This window comes from Pelophylax lessonae (genome assembly GCF_965119305.1).
Source record: "Pelophylax lessonae genome assembly, chromosome: 5".
Taxonomy (NCBI): Eukaryota; Metazoa; Chordata; class Amphibia; order Anura; family Ranidae; genus Pelophylax; species Pelophylax lessonae.
In genome coordinates this window covers 67,771,708-67,798,104 of record NC_138772.1, presented here as the reverse complement: position 1 = coordinate 67,798,104, position 26,397 = coordinate 67,771,708, and the positions used below count along the sequence as shown (strand labels likewise).

Below are 26,397 nucleotides of genomic sequence, written 5' to 3'. Positions count from 1 at the left end.
ATGTGGCCTGATATGATTCAGGGGGAGGGGGTGCTTGCTCCCCCCCCCCCATTTCCTGGCCTGCCAGGCTGCATGATGGGATAAGGGTCTGGTATGTAATTTGGGGGGGACCCTACACTGTTTCTTTTTTAAATTCTGGCCTGGGGTTTCTCTTAAAATCCATTTCTTATCATGCCTTTCCTTTTTTTCATTTTTTATTGTTGCCAATTTTTTTTTTTTTTTTATTCAGCTGTCAGCGGGGAAGCCCATTGACAGTCAAAGACTCATTAGTTGTTAACCACTTCTGGACGGGAAGGATTTACACCCTTAATGACGAGGCCATGTTTTGCGATACGGCACTGCGTTACTTTAATTGACAATTGCGTGGTTGTGTGACGCTGTATCAACTTTTGGTGGTATTTGATCACCTGTGCGATTTTTATTTTTTGCTCTATAAACAAAAAAGAGCGACAATTCTGAAAAAAAAAAAACAATATTTTTTACTTACTTTAAATTTTTCATCATTTTAGGCCAATTTGTATTCTGCCACATTTTTGTAAAAAAAATCCCAATAGGTGTATATTGATTGGCAAAAGTTTTCGCGTCTACAAACTAGGGGAAAGATTTATGTAATTTATATTTATTTAGTTATTTTTTTACTAGTAATGGCGGCGATCACCATTCTGTCTCCATGGGGAGTGATCGTGGGTGCCCGGTGGCTGCCAGACCCTCTGGTCAGCTTCCCCGCTGGCCATCCCACCAAGCCACGTACAGTTATGTATTTTCGTGGGACAGAGTCGAACTGTCGCACTAAATCTGCGGTGGGTAGTCGCTGAGTGGTTAGGGACGCATCGGCCGGCTTCCAGGCCCCCGCACCTTAACCAGCTATTCATTGCTTTGCCCAATCAGGGCTTAGAATGCATTGTGCAGAGCGCAGTGCATTGCAGGGCGTTCAGTGGGGGCGAATACCAGCCGAAGATCCTGCAAATTCGGGTGATTGCCGAACGGGCGAACAGGCAATGTTTTTGCTCAGCCCTTAATCCATCTAGTGCTATTACGTCTGAAATGCAGCTGGTGCAAAATAAAAGTGCAATTTTATTATTCGTAAAAAAATATGCAACATCCCATTCATTGTTCAAATCAAGTGGGATTTAGCGATGAGCTGAACATTCTTGGGTTCAGTTCAGGGTAGGTTCGGTGAACACTACTAAAGTTTGGGTGTCCCCGAATCTGAACCTCATTGAAGTCAATGGGTGTTAATGTTAAAAAACAATAATGACCTTTTTTCTATGCTAACAGGCAAGAGATTTTCAAACGAATGGCATGGGGGCTGGGCACAGCCCAGGGGAACATGTACCAAAGCAAACAGCTAGGGATCTTTTTATCTAGATGGGGGTCTGGTATAGATGTCAATGGGGTCCTTCCTGAATCAGTCAATGAATGGCATGGGGTCCCCTAAATTCTATTCCAGACACTTAGCCATGCATGCAGTTCGGCAGGCCATGAAAACCTTTTGCAGCATGGCAGGTCATGCTCTCCCCTCCTGAACCATACTGAGCCACATGCCCTCAATATAATGGACGGGTATGTTGCAAGGGGGAAACCCAATGGCAAAGCAAATTGTCCCTATAATGATGAAGACAAGGACCCAGAACCTTGTTTGGGTAGTTTGAGGGGGGGGGGGGTTGCAGGGAGGACTTATCAGAATTTGTAAGCCCCCTTTAACTATTAGGGGGCACCCAGATACTGCCCCCACCATGTGATTGAGTATGTAAATGTAGACTGTAAATAAATAAGCATACACTGTTTTTTACAGTTCGACTTTCATTAAAAAAAATAAAATGTCCCACGGTGTACAGTATATCCACCATCAATCACGTCATCCAGTGATGCAGATCTACGTCAATCATGATACCCAGCAACTGAAAACACTTCTGATCTCGACAACTGCTCGCCCACAAGAGAAAAGGCACACAGGTCTAGCAGTTGCCAGCTGGTGTAAGTTTTGGTGACCCTGGTAACAGGAATTTCTCTCACTTAAAAAGGATTTTCTCTCACATCCTATTGTGGATATGAGACAGGAAATTAAGAAAAGTCTCCCCAATAGAACAGATGGCGGGGAAAAAAAAAACATGACAGGGCCATTTTTTTAAACTGGATTTTTGTCTTACTGTAAAATCCTTTTCTCTGAGGTTCACTGGTGGACACAGCTCCATGTCTTCTAGACAATTGGGCTTATGCTGCTCTCTTCAGGACTAGGACTAGGCGGAAACCTTTTTGGTTACGCCCCTGAGGCAGTTCCAGAGGGAATACCATCACCTCCTGCTATAGGACTTCAGTTTGTAACAAGCAGTAACAGAAAAACACATAACTCAATCCAACAGAGGGGCGGGTGCTGTGTCCGTCAGTGAACCTCAGAGAAAAGGATTTTACGGTAAGACAAAAATCCAGTGCACTGATGGACACAGCTCCATGTCTTCTAGACCATTGGGATGTCCCAAAGCAGTGTCAACATGAGGGGTGGAAAAAACACAGCAATACGTAGAATTCCCAAAAAGGCTAAACATAGTCAACCAGGTAAAAACGGGAGCTCAACCAGGAACAACTGGAGCTCACCACCAGTAAAAAATTACACCCTCAAGAAGCGGAAGCCTTTGCAACAGCAGCCTGCAAAACTTTGCGGCCAAACGCTGCATCCGAAGATGCAAGTACATCCACCTTATAAAATTTTGTGAATGTGTGTACAGACGACCACGTAGCCACCTTGCACACCTGAACCACTGACGCCTGATGACAGAAGGCCCAGGAGACACTGAGCGCCCTCGTAGAATGCGCCCTAACAGGGAAAGGAGGAACCTGACCCTTAATAGAATAGGCCTGCACCACCGTCTGCCTGATCCACTTGGAAAAGGTTGCAGCAGACGTGGCCTGCCCCTTACGAAGTCCATTCATAAGAACAAACAAAGAATCGGATTTCCGAATCAGGTCAGTCACGGCCAGGTACACAAGAATCGCCCTGACCACATCCAAGGAATGTAAAACAATTTCCTTAGGATGTTTCGGTTTAGGACATAAGGACAGTAACACAATATCTTCATTCAAATGAAACCCCTGAGACAACCTTAGGAAGGAACGCCTGACAGGGTCGCAAAACACCACTTTGTTTCTATGAATCACCAGGTAAGGCAACCGACAGGACAACGCAGCCAACTCCCACACCCTACGTGTGGAACTAATAGCGACTAAAAAGACTACCTTCTGCAATAGAGTGAGCAGAGGAAGTTTTCAAATATTTTCAAAGGGAGGCTTTTGAAGCACGGACATTACCAAACTGAGATCCCACGGAGGCACCAGGGATCGCACCGGAGGAGCCAGATGGCAAACTCCCTGCACAAAAGTGTGAACCAAAGACTTCGCCGCCAACGGCCTTTGGAAAAATATAGCCAAAGAGGAAATCTGGCCTTTGATGGTGCCCAGAGCCAAACGTGGATCTACACCCAGTTGTGGAAACTCCAACAGGCAAGACACAGAAAAGGAATGGGGAGAAAACCCCCTAGACTCACACCAAGCAATGTATGCCTTCCAAACTCTATGATAAACCTTACTGGAAGTAGATTTCCTAGCTTTTAACAGCGTAGGAATCACCAGCTCTGACAGCCTCCTGTACTTCAGCACCTGGCTTTCAATAGCTAAGCCGTTAAAGACAGCGACTGTAAAGCAGGATGGAACATTGGTCCCTAAGACAGAAGATCTTCCTTGAGAGGAAGTTTCTAAAGGACGTCTGCTTCTAGCCTTACCAGGCCTGTGTTCAAAGACTGGCGAGGCCAGTCTGGTGCCACCAGAATGACTGGAATCCCTTCTACCTAGATTCTGCGTAGCAGTCTTGACAGAAGTTATATTGGAGGAAAGGCATAAATCAGATGATATTGACCCCAAGGGGCCACCAGGACATCTGCGGCATAGGCCAGAGGATCCTGAGACCTTGACCTCTGCACCTTCCTGTTGAGATGAAAGGCCAACAGGTCCACATCAGGGGATCCCCACCGAAGGCACAGCTAATGAAACACCGGGTGAAGTGACCATTCTTCGGGATCCAACGTCTGCCAACTGAGATAGTCTGCTTGCCAATTCTCTACCCCCTGAATGTGCACAGCAGAGAGGGCCGGAACATAGTTCTGCCCACCTTAAGATACCAGCCACTTCCCGGGCTGCCAGGGCACTCCTTGTGTCCCCTTGATTCTTGACTAATGCCCCAGCCATAGCATTGTCCGATTGTATCCTCACGGGGTGTCCCTGCAGACAATCCGTCCATCGAGACAGACAAAGCCCGATTGCCCGAATCTCCAGGATGTTGATCGGCAGACTGGACTCCTCCCGAGTCTAAACCTTGGGCCGAGTACACTCCCAAGACACCTCTCCACCCAGACAGACTGGCATCCGTGGTGATTACAGTCCAATACAGGGGAAGAAAGATTTGGTAAATCCAATGATTTGGAATGGTCTGGTATGGAACTGAGCAAACTGAACCGCCTCAAAGGTGGAAACCATCAGGCCCAGCACTTGCATGCAAGTCCTGAGCAATGACCGACCATTAGACAACAGGAGCTGAACTGCATCCTGTAGCTTCAGAATTTTCGCCTGAGGAAGAAACACTAAGCCCAGTGTCAGACCCGAGTAGTTCAGCTTGGTGGACGAAGTCAATGCCGATTTCTGAAAATTTAGTGTCCATCCAAACTTCTGTAGAGTTTGCACAGTAATGTCCAAGTCGGCTTCTGGAGCCGAGGAAGACTCTGCATGCAGAAACCGATCGTCCAGGTAACCCAGTACCATGATCCCTTTCTGCCGTAGCAAGGCCAGAACTGGGGCCAAAACCTTTGTGAACACCCTAGGAGCTGAGGCGAGACCAAAAGGTAACGCCACAAATTAATAGTGCTCCTCGCCCACAGCAAAACGAAGAAAACGCTAATGCCCGACATACTGTATATTGGAATATGAAGGTAAGAGTCCTTGAGATCAATAGAAGCCAGAAGATCACTTTGATGAAGGAAAGCTACTACCGTGCGGATGGGCTCCATCCAAAATTTCTGAACCCGCACAAAGTGGTTCAGAGCCTTGAGATCCAAGATCAGACGAACCTTGCCTTCCTTCCTGAGATATGTAAATAGATTTGAACAAAACCGTGAAAACCTTCCGACTCTGGAACCGGCACAATGACTTCTTGTACTAACAGGTCCACTGCTCCGTAGAGGCCCTGTAGCCAATTGTGAGACAGGCACAAGTTGGAAGGAAAGAACCTTGCCAGAAGCAAGCACCGAAACTTGCTCTTGTAGCCGAACCAACTCGTGGACCGATCTGTTCTGAATGACCAAGGTCCACAGATCCAGAAAAAAGTGAAAACGTTCCCCCACCCCAGATGTGGATGAAGGCACCCCCTTTAGGCTGGGGAAGGCTTGTCTGTGTAACCAGAATGGCCTGATTTTGACTTACCATTCCAGGGTTTCTTGGAGCCTCCCGTAGAGTTACGGGTGGATCTCAAACCCTTTTCCTGTGATCCAGATAGGCAAAAGGGCCGCTTGTGAAGAAAGGACCACATTTATGACGAGGTTGCTTGCCCTTAGAAACTTGTGGAAGTATTGTACTCTTACCTCCCGTAAGGCCCTAATGATCTCTTCCATAGAGGCACTGAACAAACGGTCACCTACAAAAGGTAGATCAGTCAGCACCTTTTTAGAAGCCTGGTCGGCTGACCAGTGCTTCAATCATATCATATCATGAGGCGAAGAATCACCGCCGTCACAGATACCCTGCCGACCAAGGTGACCGCATCCAAAGCTGCATCACAAATGTACTGTAACCCCTGCATCAACTGATCCGCCAGCTCTGCCAGTTTAGGAGGGTGTTAACTCCCTTCCAGATCCTGGCGTAAAACCTTTGCCCATTCTGTTAAGGTCTGGGATACCAAGGTGATAGCAAACACCGGCCTCAACAATGAACCAGTCATGATGAAAAGATACCGGACCAGAGCCTCAGCTCTCTTGTCCATGGGATCCTTGAAGGATGGAGAATCCTCCCCTGGCAAAAGCATAGCCTTATTTAACCTGGAGACCTGAGAGTCCACCAACGGTGGAACCGTGAGCTTTTTCAGGAGAGACTCCTCAAAGGGATATCTCCTAGTGAGGCGCTTAGGTATTCCAACCATGCATTTCAGGGAGCCCCACTGGCTAGTGACAATCATGGCAGGAAAGGGTAACACCTTTGTCACCTTGGAAGATTTGCGGGTGCCAAACTGTACCGGCGTTGCTGACTCAGCATTAGCTGAGTCATCCAACTTTAAAGTTTCCCATACTGACACAATTAGGGCCTCTATTAGCACTTTTTCATGTGCGGCTGCGGAGGAGGACAACTCGTCCTCACTGTTCGAGCATTCAGCATATGTGGATGCAGACCCAGTGGGCTGACTCTCGTCCGCGGCGGGCAAATCCACCTCAGACCCTGAGGAGGCAAAGGATACAGGTGAAGGCGGGGGGGGGGGGCGCTTCTTTCTAGGCCTCCTTTACAGGGCCATATCTATCTTGGATACAAGTGACTTCAGGGCTGCCGTCATGGCCACCAGAGCAGACTGAGACCCAGAGGGTCCCGCAGCTTCCAGGAGTAGGTCAGGGGGTGATACACGCTCCAGCACATCACCGCACTCCGACTACAAGAAAATGTCCGCTGTTATTCTCTATGGGAAACCCAAAACATGGCTGCTGGACTATATAAACATTGCCGCCGAAGCCGGGAATACAGCATCCACGGCAAAATGGCGGCACTGCACGGGACCCAGGACCCCACTGGGCCCCAGGGAAGAGGCGTCTACCAGGAGGGGACCCCCCCCCCGCAGCACCAAGGTACAGGCAGCCCCAAAAAGGGGGACCGACAACGGCACCCACTCTCCGGCCCAACACCAGACAAACCCCCCTACCCAAATACACCCGTGCCCCCCAAAAGGGGCTAAGGGGGGAGACAGGGGGCAGGTGAGGGCAACCTATGCAGGGGGAACCCTGCTGTGAAGATGGGGGGAAAAAAGTTAGGGGAAGGGAGGACACAGGAGGGGGCCTACCATCCCCAGGGAGGGCCCGTAACCACCCAAACAATTCCGAAAGAAAAGGGGGACACTGCTCACCACGGCACCAGGCGGGTGCTACTCCCAGCAGTCCACTGCAGCATCTTGGAATGGCGGTGCTGCGGCCCGAGGTACGCTGTGACTGTGATCGTGACTACTGTCGTGTCCTGGGCTATGCAACCTTGCAAGGTGTCCAGTGGGGCTATGTCGCGGCCAACCTAGCGTGGAGCTAATAGCTGGGTCGTGCTCACAGGCCAGACTGGGAAGACCATAAGGATCTAGGATATCCAGTGTGTCACCCAGTCCTGCTGTTTAATGGGGTTCACACAGGAACAGGTTGATTGTAGTTCACACAGAAACAAAAATAATAAAGAGAAAGTAAAAATTTCCATATAAAAAGGAAAGAATGCTAGGACTGCAGATCCCAGCAGAGAGCCAGGTCCTTACTCCTGACTAGGCAGAAAAAAACTGAAGTCCTATAGCAGGAAGTGATGGTATACCCTCTGGGACTTCTTCAGGGGCGTAACCAAAAAGGTTTCCGCCTAGTCCTACTCCTGAAGAGAGAGCAGCAAAAGCCCAATTGTTTAGAAGACATGAAGCTGTGTCTGTCAATGAACAAAAGAGAAAACAAGTTTTGCCTTTAGTTCTACTTTAGGGCTCTTTCACAAGGCCGCTCCGCTTGTCCGCAAATCATCCTATTTTTTTGCGGATGATTTGCGGACATAATGTAAGTCTATGGCATTGCGGATGTCAGCGGAATACCATCCGCTGACATCCGATTTTCTTCCTTTCAGTTCTGTTCCGTTTTTTGGAACGGAACAGAACCCTATTTTTGTTCCATTCAAAAAACGGAAAGGAAGGAAAATCGGACCGCTGACATCCGCAATGCCCATAGACTTACATTATGTCCGCATATCATCCGCAAACGGATGGGATGATATGCGGGCATACGGAGCGGATGACACAAATGTCATCCGCTCCGTGAAAAAAAAAAAAAAAGTCCTGCAGCGGACAAGAACAGCGGAGCGGCCGTCTGAAAGAGCCCTAAAAGTGGTAGTAAACTCAGTTTTACCACTTGTACCTGCAGGTAAGCCTATAAGGTTTACCTGCAGGAACTGTGAATATCTCTTCCACTGTTTAGGAGATGTTCACACTGGATGCAGCAGGTGATTTCACCGGAGCATGCACTCCGAAGGTCCGGCATACCGTGCTGGACCTTCAGAGCCTGTGCCTTAAACAGCGGCTCCTGCGGGCATGTGCGAGAGTGACGTCATCACACCCCTGGCCACTCATTTAGCCAGAGGCCGTGAACCCGGAAGACTGGGTGAAAACAGAAGCCCTGCCAGCAGTGACAGCGCGGCACTGGAGGTTTCCATCTTAAGGTAAGTCTCTCATAATGTTCCCTTTTATTTCTGAACATTTCTGATGCAAAAAAGGCGGACTGGCATCTATTAAAGATGTAAATTTTAATTATTTAGATCTAAAAAAAAATAGCAAGAAGCAAGCACAAAGCTAACTAGGAGGAACTCCATCCAAACTATCTCCTTCCAGTTAGGCACATAGTGGGGAAGGATTTAAAACCTCTACTAGGTTTCATTGCCAAATAGGAACTCCATCCAAAATATCTTTTTAGTTGTGAACATAGGGTTAGAATCGCTATTGGGTTTCATTGCTAAATAGAGCCTCCCTCAAAATAATCTTTTAGATTTAGACATAGTGGGGAAGGGTTAGACCCTCTACTAGGTTTAATTACTAAATAGAAACTCCATTAAAAAAGTCTTCTTTTAGTTGTGGACATAGTGGGGCAGGGTTCGAACCTCTACCAAACTGTCTGTGGCCTCCCTTTTACTCCTGGTGACCTTGGCCACTGTGTGTGAAAGAGGGAAATGCCAAATTATATGGTTGTCACCATAACACAGAAGGAAAGGTAACACCATCCAGTGGGGAAATCTGTTCCAGTGATAATGATCAGTGAGATATCACCTCATTTTGGGGAGGCTTTCAAAGACTTCCTGTTGCATCCCAGGTACAAGAAGTGAATGGAAATCTTTCCAATGGGAACAAAGGTAGCAATAAGAATCTGATAGAGATTCTATCACTAAATGTATTGACTGGATTTCCGCTTTCCGATTGATGTGACGTAGGTAATGAACATTGACCATATATGATAACTTAGACAATAATGTGTTAGATAAGATACTGCACCTTCTACATTCCTATATAAACCGATCCAAAAGGAACTTTCTAGGTCACTAAGCAATTCAACATGCTCAAACAGAAAATTAGCTTCATGCTCATCTTCAATTGAAACCAATTTTCCTCCTGCAAAGAATTCCAAAACAGAGAAAAGAAACAATATTTTTGTCATATTCAAGAATAAAAAATTACACCAATAATAATGTATATACTGTATGTATTTACTGTATGTGTAAAAGTTGAACTCTTAGCAGACATTAAAAAAAAAACACAAAACATGCATTTCAGTGTTCATTATTATATCAATAAAGTGTATCTAACCCCATAAACAAAAATGTAATTTACAGCTTACCAGCCCTTACATGTTGCAGCTGCATTAGTTTTATTCTTTAAGGGCCCTTTCACACAGTCTCTGAAAACAGACAGGCGCACCTGATCGGAAGCTCCACTTAGGTCTATGGACAGGCTGATGTAAATGGGCTAATGTCAGTTTTCAGCCTCCCATCCCTGAGTCAGTAAAAAAAAAAAGGAAAAGGACCTCTTCCATTTTACAGGACCTAAATGTGACGGATTGGATGCAGTCTGATGTAAGCGGACACAAGTCAGTTTACATCTGGCAGCCTACAGATCTATCACAGGTCCACCCCTGTCTGTTGTGTAAATGCAGAAGCATGCTGAATGGGCACGGATGTAGAAAAACTGGCACCTGTCCTGTTCAGCTCAGATTCAGCAGGGGATTTTATCACGGATCTCCAGCTGAATGGAGCAGAGCAGCACTATGTGAAAGGGCCCTAAAACTGAATTTCGGGTATGGCAATTTTTATATAGTTACCTTGGTCCAGCTTGGACCAATGTAAGTACATATGTGCCATACCTGTGGGATCCCCATGGAAACTAGAAATTACTATATTAGGCACCACTCCTCCAGTGATCTCCATTAGTTTCAGGGTCCTGTGCTGAGTAGTTTCTCTGCTGTATTCTGAACACAGGAGGTTGCTCACTCAGCACAAGCACAGCACTAATGGAGAACACTTTCCATTTTCTTAGTGAATGCAAAGGATTCTCTGATTGGACAAAGTGGAGAGGCAGTGTCACAATCTCCACCTCATCCAATCAGAGACTAGCAGCAAACATTGTTGCATGGTGTGATTGGCTCCCGCTGCTGTCAAAGTTAGTTAACCAATCAGGAGGGGCCGGGTCACGGCTCCGTCTCTGAATAGACACAGGGAGCGGTGACTCGGCTCGGCTCGGGTGCCCCTATAGCAAGCTGCTTGCTGTGGGGGCACTCAGAATGAGGGAGGGGCCAGGAGCACAGAAGAGGGACCCGAGAAGAGGATACTCTGGGCCGCTCTGTGTAAAACCACTTCACAGAGCAGGTAAGAATAACATGTTTGTTTTTTTTCTTGTTCTTTTTAAACAAGACTTTACAATCACTTTAAGCCCTGTTCTTGTAATACGCCATAAAAGCATTGAACCCTTACGTTTGTCCTCAAGTAACTTCAGACCAGGCCAGACAAGTTAAAGAACAATAAACGTTCTTTACAGAAAAGGTTTAACCCTTCGCGTCGACGTAACACAAATATGCAGCCCAACTGGGCTGGGCTTTTTTCCATGGTTCCGCAGATTTGCATTTCTCCATTTATGATGGGAGCATGCCACATGGCGCGTTCGCAGCACAGAGACCGGGGTCTCAATGTGACCCTCTGGCCCCTTACTAACGGTTGGGACCTGGAACTCAAGATCCTGGGTAATCTGATCGCTGTGATAGCCACTGTGAAGCCAGCCCCTGTATTTTCTTCCTCTGTGATTGAAGGAGAGAGATACATTGTATCTCTCTCTCTCCTGGAAAAAAAAGTGTGTGTAAAAAAATCCAAAAAAATACCTAGATCACGGTTTGACCTAGGCCAGTGCCAGGGTTAGTGTTTGGGTCAAGGTCAGGGTCAAAGGACAGAGTCATTATTTATTTATTTTTTTTGGACAGAATTTTTTTTTTTTTCTCAAATTAGTACCAATATCAGTGTGTTTTAGGTAGGATAAAAAAAGGAAAATGCGCACTATTGTTATTGGGCTGTACTACGGGTACCTACAACAACTAACATACACATATGTGGTATCGCTACGATCGTCAGGAACAGGAGAATTTAAATTGGTTTGTTCTGTGGTGAAAGGTTATGGTAGTACCAAAAATATGTAGCTACATTTAAAAAAATATATATATTTTAACTATTTTAGGCCGGTTTTCCTTTGATAAAAAAAATAAAAATCAGGAGATATCCATTACCTTTTACAGTGCCTTGCAAAAGTATTCGGCCTCCTTGACCTTTGCAACCTTTTGCCACATTTCAGGCTTCAAACATAAAGATATAAAACTGTAATTTTTTGTGAAGAATCAACAAGTGGGACACAATCATGAAGTGGAACGAAATTTATTGGATATTTCAAACTTTTTTAACAAATAAAAAAACTGAAAAATTGGGCGTGCAAAATTATTCAGCCCCCTTAAGTTAATACTTTGTAGCGCCACCTTTTGCTGCGATTACAGCTGTAAGTCGCTTGGGGTATGTCTCTATCAGTTTTGCACATCGAGAGACTGAAATTTTTGCCCATTCCTCCTTGCAAAACAGCTGGAGCTCAGTGAGGTTGGATAGAGAGCGTTTGTGAACAGCAGTTCTTTCAGTTCTTTCCACAGATTCTCGATTGGATTCAGGTCTGGACTTTGACTTGGCCATTCTAACACCTGGATATGTTTATTTGTGAACCATTCCATTGTAGATTTTGCTTTATTTTTGGATCATTGTCTTGTTGGAAGACAAATCTCCATCCCAGTCTCAGGTCTTTTGCAGACTCCATCAGGTTTTCTTCCAGAATGGTCCTGTATTTGGCTCCATCCATCTTCCCATAAATTTTAACCATCTTCCCTGTCCCTGGTGAAGAAAAGCAGGCTCAAACCATGATGCTGCCACCACCATGTTTGACAGTGGGGATGGTGTGTTCAGGGTGATGAGCTGTGTTGCTTTTACGCCAAACATAACGTTTTGCATTGTTGCCAAAAAGTTCGATTTTGGTTTCATCTGACCAGAGCACCTTCTTCCACATCTTTGGTGTGTCTCCCAGGTGGCTTGTGGCAAACTTTAAAACAACACTTTTTATGGATATCTTTAAGAAATGGCTTTCTTCTTGCCACTCTTCCATAATGGCCAGATTTGTGCAGTATACGACTGATTGTTGTCCTATGGACAGAGTCTCCCACCTCAGCTGTAGATCTCTGCAGTTCATCCAGAGTGATCATGGGCCTCTTGGCTGCATCTCTGATCAGTCTTCTCCTTGTATGAGCTGAAAGTTTAGAGGGACGGCCAGGTCTTCGTAGATTTGCAGTGGTCTGATACTCCTTCCATTTCAATATTATCACTTGCACAGTGCTCCTTGGGATGTTTAAAGCTTGGCGAAATCTTTTTGTATCCAAATCCGGCTTTAAACTTCTCCACAACAGTATCTCGGACCTGCATGGTGTGCTCCTTGTTCTTCATGATGCTCTCTGCGCTTTAAACGGACTTCTGAGACTATCACAGTGCAGGTGCATTTGTACGGAGACTTGATTACACACAGGTGGATTCTATTTATCATTAGTCATTTAGGTCAACATTGGATCATTCAGAGATCCTCACTGAACTTCTGGAGAGAGTTTGCTGCACTGAAAGTAAAGGGGCTGAAAAATTTTGCAGGCCCAATTTTTCAGTTTTTTTATTTGTTAAAAAAGTTTGAAATATCTAATAAAATTTCCACTTCATGATTGTGTTCCACTTGTTGTTGATTCTTCACAAAAAATTACAGTTTTATACCTTTATGTTTGAAGCCTGAAATGTGGCAAAAGGTTGCAAAGTTCAAGGGGGCCGAATACTTTTGCAAGGCACTGTATCACCTAATTAAAGCCCAATTTGTCCTGAAAAAAAAAAAAACAAGCTATAATCCACCTGGATGCAGAAAGTAGTTGTGTAAAAAACAAGACAGGTACATATACACAACGTTCGACCTGCACCAGTGAAAGAGTCAAGTACATTCGATCTTATGAAAAAAGTTTCAACTGTGGCAGTAGGTAGTCTTTTTAGGAGGTATGCAGGATAGTTCAATCCCTGGGGTTAGTGGAGATGGATGGTGGAGGTGGCTGCAGGCTTCATACAGAGCTAGAGGGACTCTGCAACAGACAAAAAGGGGTAGGAGATTAAAAGCAGCGCTGTTTTTCTTCTCCTACCCCACAAAGTAGTTGTGTGGATATGTAGCAAAATTGTGCTTTGGTTTTTAGATTTCTTTTACCCTTAGGCGCGAAGGAGTTAAATATACCAAATGGACAGTTTTAACAGGTAATCTTTAACACCCATTCCTGTACATTTTCTCCTAAGTGTCACATAGCTGCTCCCTTGGTGCACCATAAGGTAGTCAAACCCTAAATAGAAAGCCCTTTAAGTCCCAAAGTCCATTTAGCAGTTGCATAAGGCCATATCCTTGGTAGAGTAGGCTCCCACAGAGGTGGTTAAGGGGAAGAAGTATTGCACATGTTTAGCAGCATTCTGTTCCTTATGTGGGTAGACCTGGAACCATACCTCCGGCCATCTTACTAACTGTGGCACCCCCAAGAGATGGTTCCCTCCCTTTCTATGTGTTTTTCCCCAGCAGTGGGTGGTACTTACCCAGAAAGCCTGGGAAAACCTGGCCAGCAGAGTTAACCCTTACCTCTCAGGGAGTACCACCTCAGCAGGGCAAGTGCAACTAAACAGTGCAATTAACTCAGGTTGGGATATACAATTTTACAAAGATATGCAAAGTAATAAGAACAATAGTCAAAAACATAAAACACACCATACAATAAACCCCTTGGAAACACCTGCGTACAAGCTTACCTGAAACATCTCTTTTCATGTTGTGAGTGCTGTCTGTCTGATGATTGTCTCTTTTCATAACTTCCTGGTTTACCTGCATGCTTTGCAGCCTTTTCTCTGCTGTTTTTTACATTTTTAAGGACTATATATATCCCTCTACTGGCTCTAATTTGCATTGTGGCTGCAATACAAGTTAGGGCCCATTCACACGGGTGCAGCCATGCTTCCCCCGTGCAGGAGCGTCTTTTATAGCATGAGTATAGCATGAGTATGCACAGTTGTTGTGTACATTCCCGTGCCGGTGTCTCAATAATTTCTAATAAGACTTGCAACTGCATGGACACAATCTCACAATATGTCATGTGGGTGCATGCAGGTCCATGAATGTCATTATTAGGACATGGTAGCTGTGCCTGTGCAGCTGCATGTCCCAATAGAAATGAAATGAATGTAATGCCAGCAGGGGATGCACGCAACAGCTTTGCATCCTCATGATGGTAAAAAATATGTAGGCAGGTGCCTACAGAAGACATAACGTCTTTATCTGTGCTGACTTATGTTCTTCAGTTATTTGGGTCAAGTCTGCTATCTTCCCTATGAAACTGTTACAATGTTGAAGTGTGGTGGATCTGAGGAATTGATTGGCTAGTTTTTCCCACCGATTTTCTACAGATTCACATAAAAAGAGGCTCTTCAGTGCCCGAGAAGAGAGTTGCTGGAAATACTGACAAGATGTAGGCCGTTATGCTTGGTGGTGGGGGGGGCAGTGAATGGGGCCATGCCTCGACCACCCTGCAGCATGGTGCTTCAGCATTTTGAAGGCGACATACCACCACCTTGCTGCCTGTCAAATGCCCTCTAAAACACAATCCACTGTGGCAGTATAGCCACACATGTTAACGAGCCTTTACACTGTTGTATTGTGCTCACCCTTCACAAGGCATTCTTTGGATGCGTCACCCCAGCTGACTTGTCTTGAAGTTTTCAGAATATAGCAATGGCTGCGGAAAGGAATCCAATCTCTGGACAATGAGTCTGGGCATTTTCCAGGCTTTTCAGGTGGTGCGGTGGGAGCTAGAACTGAAAACGTAAAAAGAGAAGTTTTCATGATCAATAAAATTCTTCTGCCACATTGTTTAAAGCCTAAAGCTGGCTATACGCTGGTAGATTTTTGTACAAACATGCGTACGAAAAATCTCTTCAGTACATTCCATCATGGCATCGGAGACTTAACAGTTTTGGAATGAAAGGCATTTCCCAAATAAAAACCACATACTCACCTAGAATTTTGTTTGTTCAAGAAACAATCTCCATCCTGCTCCTTCCTTTTGTTTTGCCACTACAGTCCAAAATGATTGTTGGTTTTACCCCACTATTAGAAAATAGAACGAATGTTCCCAAACTTAATTTTTTCCAACTAAATTATACCCGTGTATGGTCAGCTTAACACACAGAACTAAAACAGGAAGTGTATTTTTTGTGTCAATAATTTGTATACCTTTCATTTGCAAATTATAGGGCTGATTTAGGCAGGCACTGATACCCGTTCTATGTGCTGTGCAGCTGTTTTCTGCATCTACCACCAGCTCCATGGACGCAGCTGCATGTCGAAGTTTTACATGCAAGTAGGATCAGGTGCACAGCTCTGAACACAGACAGCATGTGGTTTAGCATGTACAATGGGTGTCAGCACCCATCTGAAACTCCCAAGAATGTAATACACCTCAGCAGTGGTCTCCAAACTGATACCCGGGGGCCGGATGTGACCCTTTGCTTGCCTTTATCTGGCCCTTAGGGTACTTTTTCTCCTACTGATACAAGACACTATTCCTTCCACTGACAACAATGGGGCATAATACCTACTACTGACACCAACAATGGGGAAACATTCCTCAAACTGACACCAACAATGGGGCATTATTTCTCCCACTGACACCAATGATGGTGCACTATTTTTTGGTGCAAAAAATTAGAATATCATCAAAAAGTTAATTTATTTCAGTAATTCAATTCAAAAAGTGAAACTCATATATAGATTCATTACACACAGAGTGATCTACTGCATTTCAGGCATTTCTTTCTTTAAATGTTGATGATTATGACTTACAGCTAGTGAAAACCCAACATTTAGTATCTCAGAAAACTAGAATATTACATAAGACCAATAATAAAAAAGGATTTTTACTACAAAAATGTTGGCTTACTGAAAAGTACAGCTATTTTTCCCAATGACACCAATAATGGGGCACTGTTTCTGCCACTGACATCAACGATAGAGCACTATTTCTTGTACTTACATCACTGATGGGGCACTATTACTCCCACTGATGCCAGAACAATTTCTACTCCCAATGCCCATAGTCGCCCCCCCCTAAAGTCTGAAGGACAATAAACTGGCCCTTTGTTTAGTAAGTTTGGAGACCAATGCACATCAGTATTGTATCTTTCATATGCAAGTATTATAATAATATCCTCAATGTGGAAGAAAACGAATAGCAGGGCGCTGAGGTCAGTATCAAATAAAAAACATTTTATTAAAATAAGCAACACACTTACATTGAGTTAACATGAAAGAGCATGGATAGGGAATACCAAGGACCAAGCAGCTGTAATCAGTGTGAGGCTGTAGGCATCACTGGGTTAACAGAGAACGAGGATGACAGTGATGTTAGTCAGCTCAAAGTATGGATAATAGCAGCGGCATTATGGGCTGTACACAAGGATGACAGCTGTCAAAATGCCTGGTGTATGTCGGGAGAGGGGGTGTGTATGACACGTTTCCAGGGACTTGCCCTCTTCTTCAAATGCATGGACAGGGAAAGGAAGTGCTGGACTTAAAAACCAAAATGGCAGGAAGGGGAGGAACATGGGAGGGGAAGGAGGGAGAAAGGTTAGCTCTACCACTACCCTGTTGAGCAGCAGCTCAGCTTTCTCCCTCCTTTCCCCTCCCATGTTCATCTCCTTCCTGCCATTTTGGCTGATTACAGCTGTTTGGTCCCCGGTGTTCCCTATCCATGCTGTTTCATGCTAACTTATGTAAGTGTGCTGCTTATTTTAATAAAATGTTTTTTATTTGATACTGACCTCAGTGCCCTGCTATTCGTTTTCTTCAAACATTGAGGTGATCCTACCCAGATCTTCTGCATGAGCTGCAGAGGTTCCAGTCTCGACCCCTTGTGTTCATCCATCCATCCAGTTGCCCTCATCCATTCCTCTACCCTGTTGATGCTCTACAGATACAGATTAAAAATCCAATGGACCAAGGGACTTTGCACTTTTCCTAGAAGAGCCATATGTACTGTGTACTAGTACACTTTTTGGATTTGTTATATCAATATCCTTTCTCTTATTTTTATACAATTTTACATTACTATGAACACATTTGTATTTGTTACAGGGGCTAAAAGCAAGGAAGGCAGTGGCAGGTTCAAGCATGCAGTACTGAAATAAGAAGGAACATTAAAAAAGTGCATTCCTACAATCAAATACAACTCACCGCTGGTCTGCTTGCAAATTGAAGCATAACTCTCATCACAGGACGCCGTCTTCCACTGGCTGTCCACGTCGATATAAACACAACCACTCTTTTCCTTTGGTTCTTCAGAAGCCCATTGGGTGTAACGGAGTTTCCAGCCATCAGACCATTTGTACTGATTGTCTGTCTGAAACAATTAAAGTAACAGCGTTATTCTGGATTCTGATACCTTCAATGTACCAATCACAGGGGGCAGGCAAACATGTTTTTGCTGTATTTGTTTTTCCCTTAACCTACATATTGCAATGTAAATAGGTTCTCAGATTTTTTTTGTGTACCCTTACAGATTTTTAATGCTACTCCCATAGAAACTGCTAGAAAGTTGCCCAGTGTTCCTTTTCCCAGCAATTACCCCACGGCCAGGCACGGTGACGGCTTGCAGGTAGCCCGGATTGGGAATCTTGATGAGCTTGCAATTATTTTATCTTTGTGAGTGCAATTATTTTGGGGCTTTTATTTACAATAAATGTCAGTGTGTTTACGGATTCACACTATGAGTGCATTATTTCATTTGCATGTCACATGATAATTGTGAGAGTAATCCAGCTACCATCTCTGTGGAGTTCCGGAGTCGTTATGGGATTTGAAGCCTTACCACTCGGTATATGTTTACTGGCGTTTTATCCCCCTTGAGGTACGTGGGCACTTCTTGGGGGGCACGCCGGTGTGGTGGAGGTGCATGACAATATATATGAACTATTTGGACATACCACTTTGGGACACTTCTGCCAGTGATGCTGTAGTTGGCTGGACTTTTCTACACACCATTTTACTATGAATATGTCATATTTGGACTATATGATGTTCATATTATCATATAGCGCTGTTAGTGTATACATGTGATTATTATTAGATGTACACACCTTTTTACTTATATATATATATATATATATATATATATATATATATATATATATTGTGACAGGAAGTCAGGTAAATCTGTGAGTGTTGTCACAGATGGGAGATACACTTCTGCTTGGTTTAGATTAGACAATTCACCGATTACTATAGGGTGTCGGCTGCAAAGGTAGCCAGGAAGGTTTAAGGAAGTTGAAAAACCTTCAGCTATTCAGAATGAGGAGATTGAGGCCTCTATAAGTTGTCCAGAGGAAGTCTATTGATGGCTGCCTCCTGAAGCTGTGTGAGCTGGGGATAGGAGAGCAGTCAGATGTATGCCTCCTGAAGCTGTGTGAGTATAGGAGAGGAATGCCTCCTGAAGCGATGTGCGCTGAGGAGGGTAAAAAGACTGAAGACTTCTCAAGGTGAGGTCTTGGATTGTTTTCTATGTGAAGAGAAAAACAAAGAGACATTTTCTGTGTGAAGAGAAAATAAATGGACTATTGATGGTCTGCTGTATAATCAGCCAAGTCTGCCCAAGAGTAGGTTGGGGACAGACTCCTTAGGTAGGTTCCTGTGTGTGAAGGTAGCCGCCCACAGTGGCAAGGATTTATTTTGTGTTTTATTTTTATTTTTGATGTTTTGACGCTTGCACTCGTGTGAAGAAAATTGCAAGGATAAAACCATACACTGTTGTTTGCAACCACTTCTCGGCTATCTCCCTGTGTAACGAACCCCCCCAAGGGGTCATCCACACCCGCCACCGAGCTAATCCCTCACAATATATATATTGAGACCCTAGTAGTCAGTCCATCCATGTGTCATTGTATCTTCAGACCCCATCAGTCAGTCCTTCCAGCCTCCATGTGTCTTGTCTTCAGACCCTGTCAGTTAGTCCCTCTATGTGTCATTGTATCTTTTAGTCCCTCCTGAGCCACCATCAGTCAGTCCCTCCATCCTCCATGTGTCCTCAGATTCCATCAGTCAGTCTCTAGGATCTCTCTTGCCAGTCTGAACTTACAAATGTCCTTGGAAAGTTAGTTGCCTCCTTCCAACATCCATGCAATACCTTCTCCCTGTGATACCAGACTAGATCCTCAGACAACAGCCCCTCAGTCAGCTTTCTGCAGCTTCCAGGAAAGTAGGCCCGCAGGTCACTCACCTGAGGTCCTGACACCCTTAGGATGGTCTAAGGGGGCAAGCGGCCCCCTTTCCTTAGGCTGTAATCTCCTTCCCAGCAAAAAGACAATTCTCCCCCACAGTGGCGTAGCGTGGGTTGTCAGCACCCGGGGCAAGGCAAGTAATTTGCGCCCCCTAACCCGCGGGATTTTAGCACTCAAGTCTCTTCCACTAGTTTAGTTAAAGAAACCCTTACCCCCTAAGCACATGTATTGTTTTTTTATGAAAATACTGATGTAATTAAAGTAAAATGCATCTAAATACAAGTTTGAATGACCAGCGTGCCCCCTTTCAATGCAGAGTGACCAGCGTGCTCCCTTTCAATGCAGAGAGACCAGCGTGCCCCCTTTCAATGCAGAATGACCAGCGTGCCCCCTTTCAATGCAGAATGACCAGCGTGCCCCCTTCAATGCAGAGAGACTTAGCTGCAGCTGCAGCTTCTCCTCAGTTCCCCGCATCTTCTTGAGTCCTCCCACCTCCTCCTCGGCCAATGGCATGCGTTCGCCTTTTGGCCAATCATAAGGCGGGTCTTGGATTGGCCAGGAGGAGGATCCGTGTGACAATAGCTAATTTTCATTCGCTATTGTCACACAATGGGTGGGCTCAGGGCGCACTGCTCTGCGCCCCGGGTCCACTCTTTTTTTAAGCCTATTAGAACCTCTGGCTCTAATCAGGTGATAAAAAAAAAACCCACTCTGTGACAGCGCCAGGCTGCTGACACACTCGCTGCTAAACTGACTGAGCAGAGGAGAGGCGGCATAAGTGGGGCTTGGCTTGCAACGCCTCCCCACCCTTCACCAATGGACAGGTGAGGCACAGTCCAGCCCCGCCCTGACCCACCATTTTTAGCCATAGGGCGGCCACGCTGGACATCTCCCAGCCTAAGGATGGCGGCAGCCGCAGACAGTGTGTGAACTGTGTATGTCAGAGTCAGACAGACAGACACTGTGGATGCGCCCCCCCAGATGTTGCGCCCGGTGTGGCCGCCCCCCCCCCCTGCACCCCCCACGCTACGCCACTGTTCCCCCATGTCTCATACATTGGTGTAAGTAGCCTATTGCATTAGGTTGTACACAACAGAGCACAAAAACTCATGCGTGTATATCAGCAGAGCCTCAGCTGCATTGGACAGTGAACAAATGGGAAGTGCTCTGTGCTGAGCGGCTTCCTGTTCATTTACAAACTGAAGGATAGTAAACATAGTTTACTATGCTCAGGTTAAGAATGAAAACAGGAGCAATTTGTACAGATCCCTCACTATGTTCATTCAGAAAAGGAAGGGGTCGGGAAATTAAATTTTTACTGGCTCCTTCCCCCGTTCTCCATCCTGAAACATTCCCCGCAGCAGCTGGTGGGAGAGGAGAGGAGGGAACCTGGCAGCACTGCAGGGGCAAATTGTATATAATTCACACTCTTATTTCAAATTTTAGTGATATACTGTGTTGTACCCAGGGCCAGCCCTACCATGGACTCAGGCAGCACTTTGAGAGGGGCGGCAAATTGACTCCCAAAGTTTTTTTTTTAACAGTTTTGTGTGTCATTAGTTTGCAGCGCCTTATGGGCAGCATTTTTCCATCTTGTACTGCAGCCCATAGTGATGAGTCTGAGGAGGCGGAGTGTCTCCTCCAGGTAATGTCCCTCACAGTGTTCGTGCTGTGCGCAATGACGTCAGACACCAGAGTATTCAATCTCACGCAGGGCAGGCTAATCTTCTAGGGCGGTGGGCACGGCAGACACAGGAGTGAAAGGAGGACTGAGGACAGACAGTGGGTGTTGGGTGGAATGGTCATGTGGTGAGTTACGAAAGATAACAGTATATATAATATTTTCTAAATGTTGTAGTTATATAAAATAATGGATGTGAGGGCCCTTTTGTTGGGCATGATTTTTTATTTTTTTTTGGTGGGGAGGGGGGCAGCATTTCATTCTTGGACCCAGGCAGCACAATGTCTTGCGCCAGCCCTGGTTGTACCTTACACACTGCTCTGTATAGTATGTATGCTTGAACACTGTTCTGTATGCTCTGCTGTACTTCATATAACCTGGGCCACTGCACTGTATTGTCAGCTTGCTTTCTTGGCTGAAGTATTTACCAATGAGACCAAATGGAACCAGTTCATCTTCCTGCATCTTACATTTTTGCTTTTGCACTAGTTTCTGTATATAGTCACAACATTCAATACTAACCTTATTATTACTGTAAAGACCAATCCAGAAAGGTTCCTTAAATCTATGTAGTTGCACTCTTAGAAAGGAAGCCGTGTACGACTCTAAAATGCTGGTAAGCTCGTAGTCTGATTGTTTACACATTCTCTGAGCCTCATCCCACTTCATCTTTGTTTTCTGAAACTTGTAGCTGGCGTCACCAAACTCATACTGGTCTGATGGTGGAGCCACAGTTGTCACAACAGGCAGGGAAGGGTCTGGAGAGGAGAAAATAATCAAATCAGTCAAATCACTACCAAATTAGGAAATATAATGTCCACACTTACTGCTGGCACCATATTTTAAGTCCAACTCCACCCAAAATTAATTTTGAGTTGCTATTAAAAGTATTAATCTATTAGGGCCAAGCACAGCAGTTTTAATCGAGCATGTTCTGTATAACAGTTTATAGGTACATTTTTTTTTCAGGTTTCACAGTATCCAGCATCTCCCTGACTAAGGGAAAATGGCCCCCGTAACACCAGGCTACACAAACATGGCTGCCAACCGGAGACCAGCCAGAAAGAACAGAAAACGGCCACTATCAGCTACAGACGATGAAGCATGCTGCCAGGATCTTCCCTGCACCCTCTGCAACGCTGCACCCTCTGCAAGGGGACCCCCCGAAGCTAGGACACGCACTAGGGGAGACTCTGCTGCGCACTCTACACCGGGACCTCCCGACACTATATCCACACTGCAAACAGTAGGGCATGCACCTAGGGGTCTCCTACAATGGGACCCCTTCAGACTACCAGGGCGGGGCACACACTATCCCAGGACCCTTACAGAAGGGGGATAGTGGAGGAGACCTCAGGGGTCTCTGCTGCATTCTCTACTCTGGAACCCCCACCAAACTTCAGGTCCAGACAGGGGGGAAAGTGAGTGGGGAAAGCCAAGCTCACTGAGGAATTTTTAAGGATGGGAGGAGGGAACCTGCAGGCAGAGCCGACCGTCCCTGGAGCTTACCCGCCTCCACCCCAAAAAAAAGGCCAAAAAGAGAGAGTGGGGTCTGTACTTTCCCTTCCATGGTGCAGGTAACACTCCAGACAGAATCCTTGCCAATGAAGTAGGGGAGTTGTCAGCCAAGGGACCCAAGCCCGGTCGTATGCAAGACGTTTAACTCGTGGGCCAGCCTCTGTCCGTGAGGCTATGTTGCGGCTGACCTAGCGTGTAGCTGTGGTCTGCATGCGCTCACTGGCTGGGCTGGGAGAACACTGAATCTAGATTATCCAGCTCGACGCCCAGCCCGGCAGTTGATTGTAGATCTCCCAAGAGAAAAACAAAAAAGATGTAAGGAAGGAGAAAATTGCTAGGACCAGAGATCCCAGCCAGGAGCTTAAGTCCTTACTCCTAAATAGACAGATTAAACTGATTACCTAGAGCAGAGAAGGGGTTATAGCCAGGTGTTTTTTGTTCTGCCTAGTCCTACTTCTGTAGGGGGCAATATAACCCACTAGTTATGATTTATGGAGCGCTGTGTCCGTTGATGAACGAAGCAGAAATCCTTTAAGCTTGGAAATATGTTTAAGGAGGGTTAGCACATCTGTCAGTCTCTCTGAGCCACCATCAGGGCCATTTACCTCCTCTATATATTGTGGCCATTTTTACCAGGACAGGAAGTGATAGGAAATCCAAACCCAAATACCCTCATAACAGCAAATAAAAATAGACAGGAAATCTTTCAATAGGACACCGGTTCAAATTACTAGTATCTAAGAGGAGATTTCCCTTACTTTGGAGAAATATCCTCACTTCCTCTGTGTCTGAAAGTGAAAAGAAATCTCCCCAACAGGACACCGATAGCAAAAAAATAAAAAATAGACATTCCTTTCTTCCCTACTCTATCCAAAACGTAAAAGGAATAAAAACAGTTTCGGCCAGGGATACACTTTCAATAAATGTTTTACAGCTTTTTTTGTGCTCATTTTTCCTTAACACTGCAGATTATAGCTGCAAAAGTGGAATCTCCGTAACGTTGCCGAAGTAGGAGGATGCATCTGTTGAAGTGGGCCTCCAGCACACGGGAGTGGGTTATCTGGAGTCAGGGGCAGATAAAAGGAGAGGCTGAAAGTGGATAGGTTAATGTTACCATTTACAGCGGAGCTCCACTCAAAAGGGAAAGCTATGCTTGTTTGCTTCCTCCCACCCACTGCTGCCATATTTGGCACCTTTCAGGGGGAAGGGGGGAGCGGGTACCTGTGTTTTGACAGGTACCCCAGACATCCCAAATCTCCCGCGATTTTCGGGAGTCTCCTGCCTTTGGCTGGTGGCTCACGGACACCCGCAAGTGACGTGCGATCTCCCGACTGCCGCGGGAGACTTCGGATGTCTGCTGAGTCAGTGACACAGCCGCTGCTTCCTGTATAGTTCCAGTGTTCTGTGAAAAAACCCTACCCGTGAAAATTCCCTACCCTCCGCAGCTGTGAGCATGCGCAGTGGGAAGCTGCTCAGCCGTTGAATGATGTACGTGCACAGGAATTGACAATGGTAGGGAATTTTCACGGGCTAGGGTTTTTTAACGTTACACCAGCTCTGTCATAGGCGGAGTGATATGAAATCCATTCCGCCTGTGACATGAGCCATACAGGGAGCAGCGGCAGAAGATTGGACTGTGCGATTTGTCCTCCTCTACCCTCCTCCTATACAGAAATAGGATTAGGAAAAAAAGGGGGGGGGGTAACAACTAGAGCAGTCCCATTTTACTATTTTTAAAATATTTTTATAGTATATGGTACTCTTATTGATAAACAGTCCTCATAGGTCAAGGCTATTATACCGCATCAGCATTTTCAAGTCCAAACCCCATGCAGATTGAAGTCATAACAGCTGATATTGTTCGTTAACAAATGCCATGTATAGTGAATATTGCTGGCCAAGTGCACTGAAATCACTGAAGTGGTCATGGTGGTTAGAGTGTTCCTTTTTCTCAGATGTAAACCTCTGTATACTGATTCCATTTCATTTGATCATCCTCTAGTTGTGTTAAATTAGTCCGGTGGGGGGGCGTTGTGGGGAAGGGCGCGGCTGAGGCGCGGAGTGCCACCTTCCTGAAACGAGTTTGCCACCTTCCTGAAATGAGTTTTTGCAGGTTGGGATGCCTGGGTACCCAGTCCCATTTCCTGGTGACTTTGCCACAGCGAAGTAACCTGGAAGTTGGGCTGGGGTGCTGACATTACGGGATCCCTGGAAAGGGTAAATGTCCTAAGTCAGCAGCTACAGTATTTATAGCTTTTGACTTAATTTTTTGGTGGGGGGACTTGAGATCCACTTTAATAACCTAAATGTGTATAAAGTTATTGGGATCCAGTAAGTGCTTTGCTTACGGGCTCATGCACACTTCAGCTCCAAAACGCCTGTTTTACAGGCAGGGGCTGACTGGCAACTTTCGGCCCAGGGGGCAAGTACAAACCAGAGGCCCATGGTTCAACGAGTCGGCCCCCCTCCCACTCTCCCTCTTCCTGGCCTCCTCCTGACCCCCACTCCATGCGGAAGCTCAGCTCAGGTACTCTCTACTCACCAGCCAAATCTAGGTTCCTGACCTGGCCAGAGGAGGCTGGTTGGAGAGAGCTGGGAAAGCCTGGTCGGGGGTGGCTGGGGGAGGAGAGTCTCCAGTGGGTTATGGAACCGGCCTCTGCTCAGACACAGTTTACACCATCCATGCTGGGGGAGGGAGGCTGGCACTCTGTCCTTGTCTTCATCCCACACTCCGTAGGTCAGGGGCGGGGACTTTTTACTTCCCTTCACCAGGAATTCTTTAGGCATGTCCATGGCAGAATGGTGCAGCCTTTTTATGGGGCATCAGAGCAGCCCGGGGGGCAATTTCCCCCCTGCCCCCTGGCCCAGTCCTCCCCTGTTTACAGGCGTTCAATGTACTTTTTATTTTGCCTCTAAATGCTCCTCCATGTTAGCCTATGTGTCCATGCACTCATAGGTGTTTACAGGTGTTTAGAACAGAAAAAAAATAACCCATCACTTGTGCATTATGAAGAGGAAAATTTGGCCTGAAAAAGTGTGCAAATGCACACAAACACGCGTTAACGCTAGATGCATTTATGTGCGTTTGAACGTTAATACCTTTTAATGACCAGAATAAATTTACTTTCTGACCAATAGAATGCATTAATGCCGACCGTGCATAAATCATTTTACAGCATTTTTTCTGCTGCTTTTCCCCTGTAAGGAGAAGAGGCATCTGAACAATAGAGTGTGCATGAACCTTTATGGGTGCTGGTGACAGTATAACTATATGGAAAAAAAAGAGAAACGTAATCTTTATTGGATATTTGGGAGAATTTAATAAAACTGAAGCACACAGCATCTGGTGCAACTCTGCACAAAAACCAATCAGCTTCCAGAAACAAGCTGAAGTTAGAAGCGGATTGGTTACTATGCACAGCTGCATCAGATTCTGTGTGCTCCAGTTTTAGTAAATTTCTCTTATTGATTTACATAGGATTAATGTGAAACTTTAATAATTACAATCT

The 26,397-nt window shown here is 45.5% G+C and overlaps 1 protein-coding gene across 1 annotated transcript in view; it reads right to left on the bottom strand.

Moving 5' to 3' along the window:
* Positions 1–26,397, bottom strand: part of LOC309556055 (macrophage mannose receptor 1-like) — a 256,698-nt gene that overhangs the window by 18,133 nt on the left and 212,168 nt on the right. Inside the window, exons 24-27 of the mRNA XM_082258349.1 lie at positions 21,893–22,128; positions 17,651–17,816; positions 15,085–15,234; positions 9,290–9,406 (exon numbers count right to left, since the gene is read on the bottom strand). Of these exons, the coding sequence (XP_082114475.1) occupies positions 9,290–9,406; positions 15,085–15,234; positions 17,651–17,816; positions 21,893–22,128 (669 nt within the window). The remainder of the gene's footprint in view (positions 1–9,289; positions 9,407–15,084; positions 15,235–17,650; positions 17,817–21,892; positions 22,129–26,397) is intronic.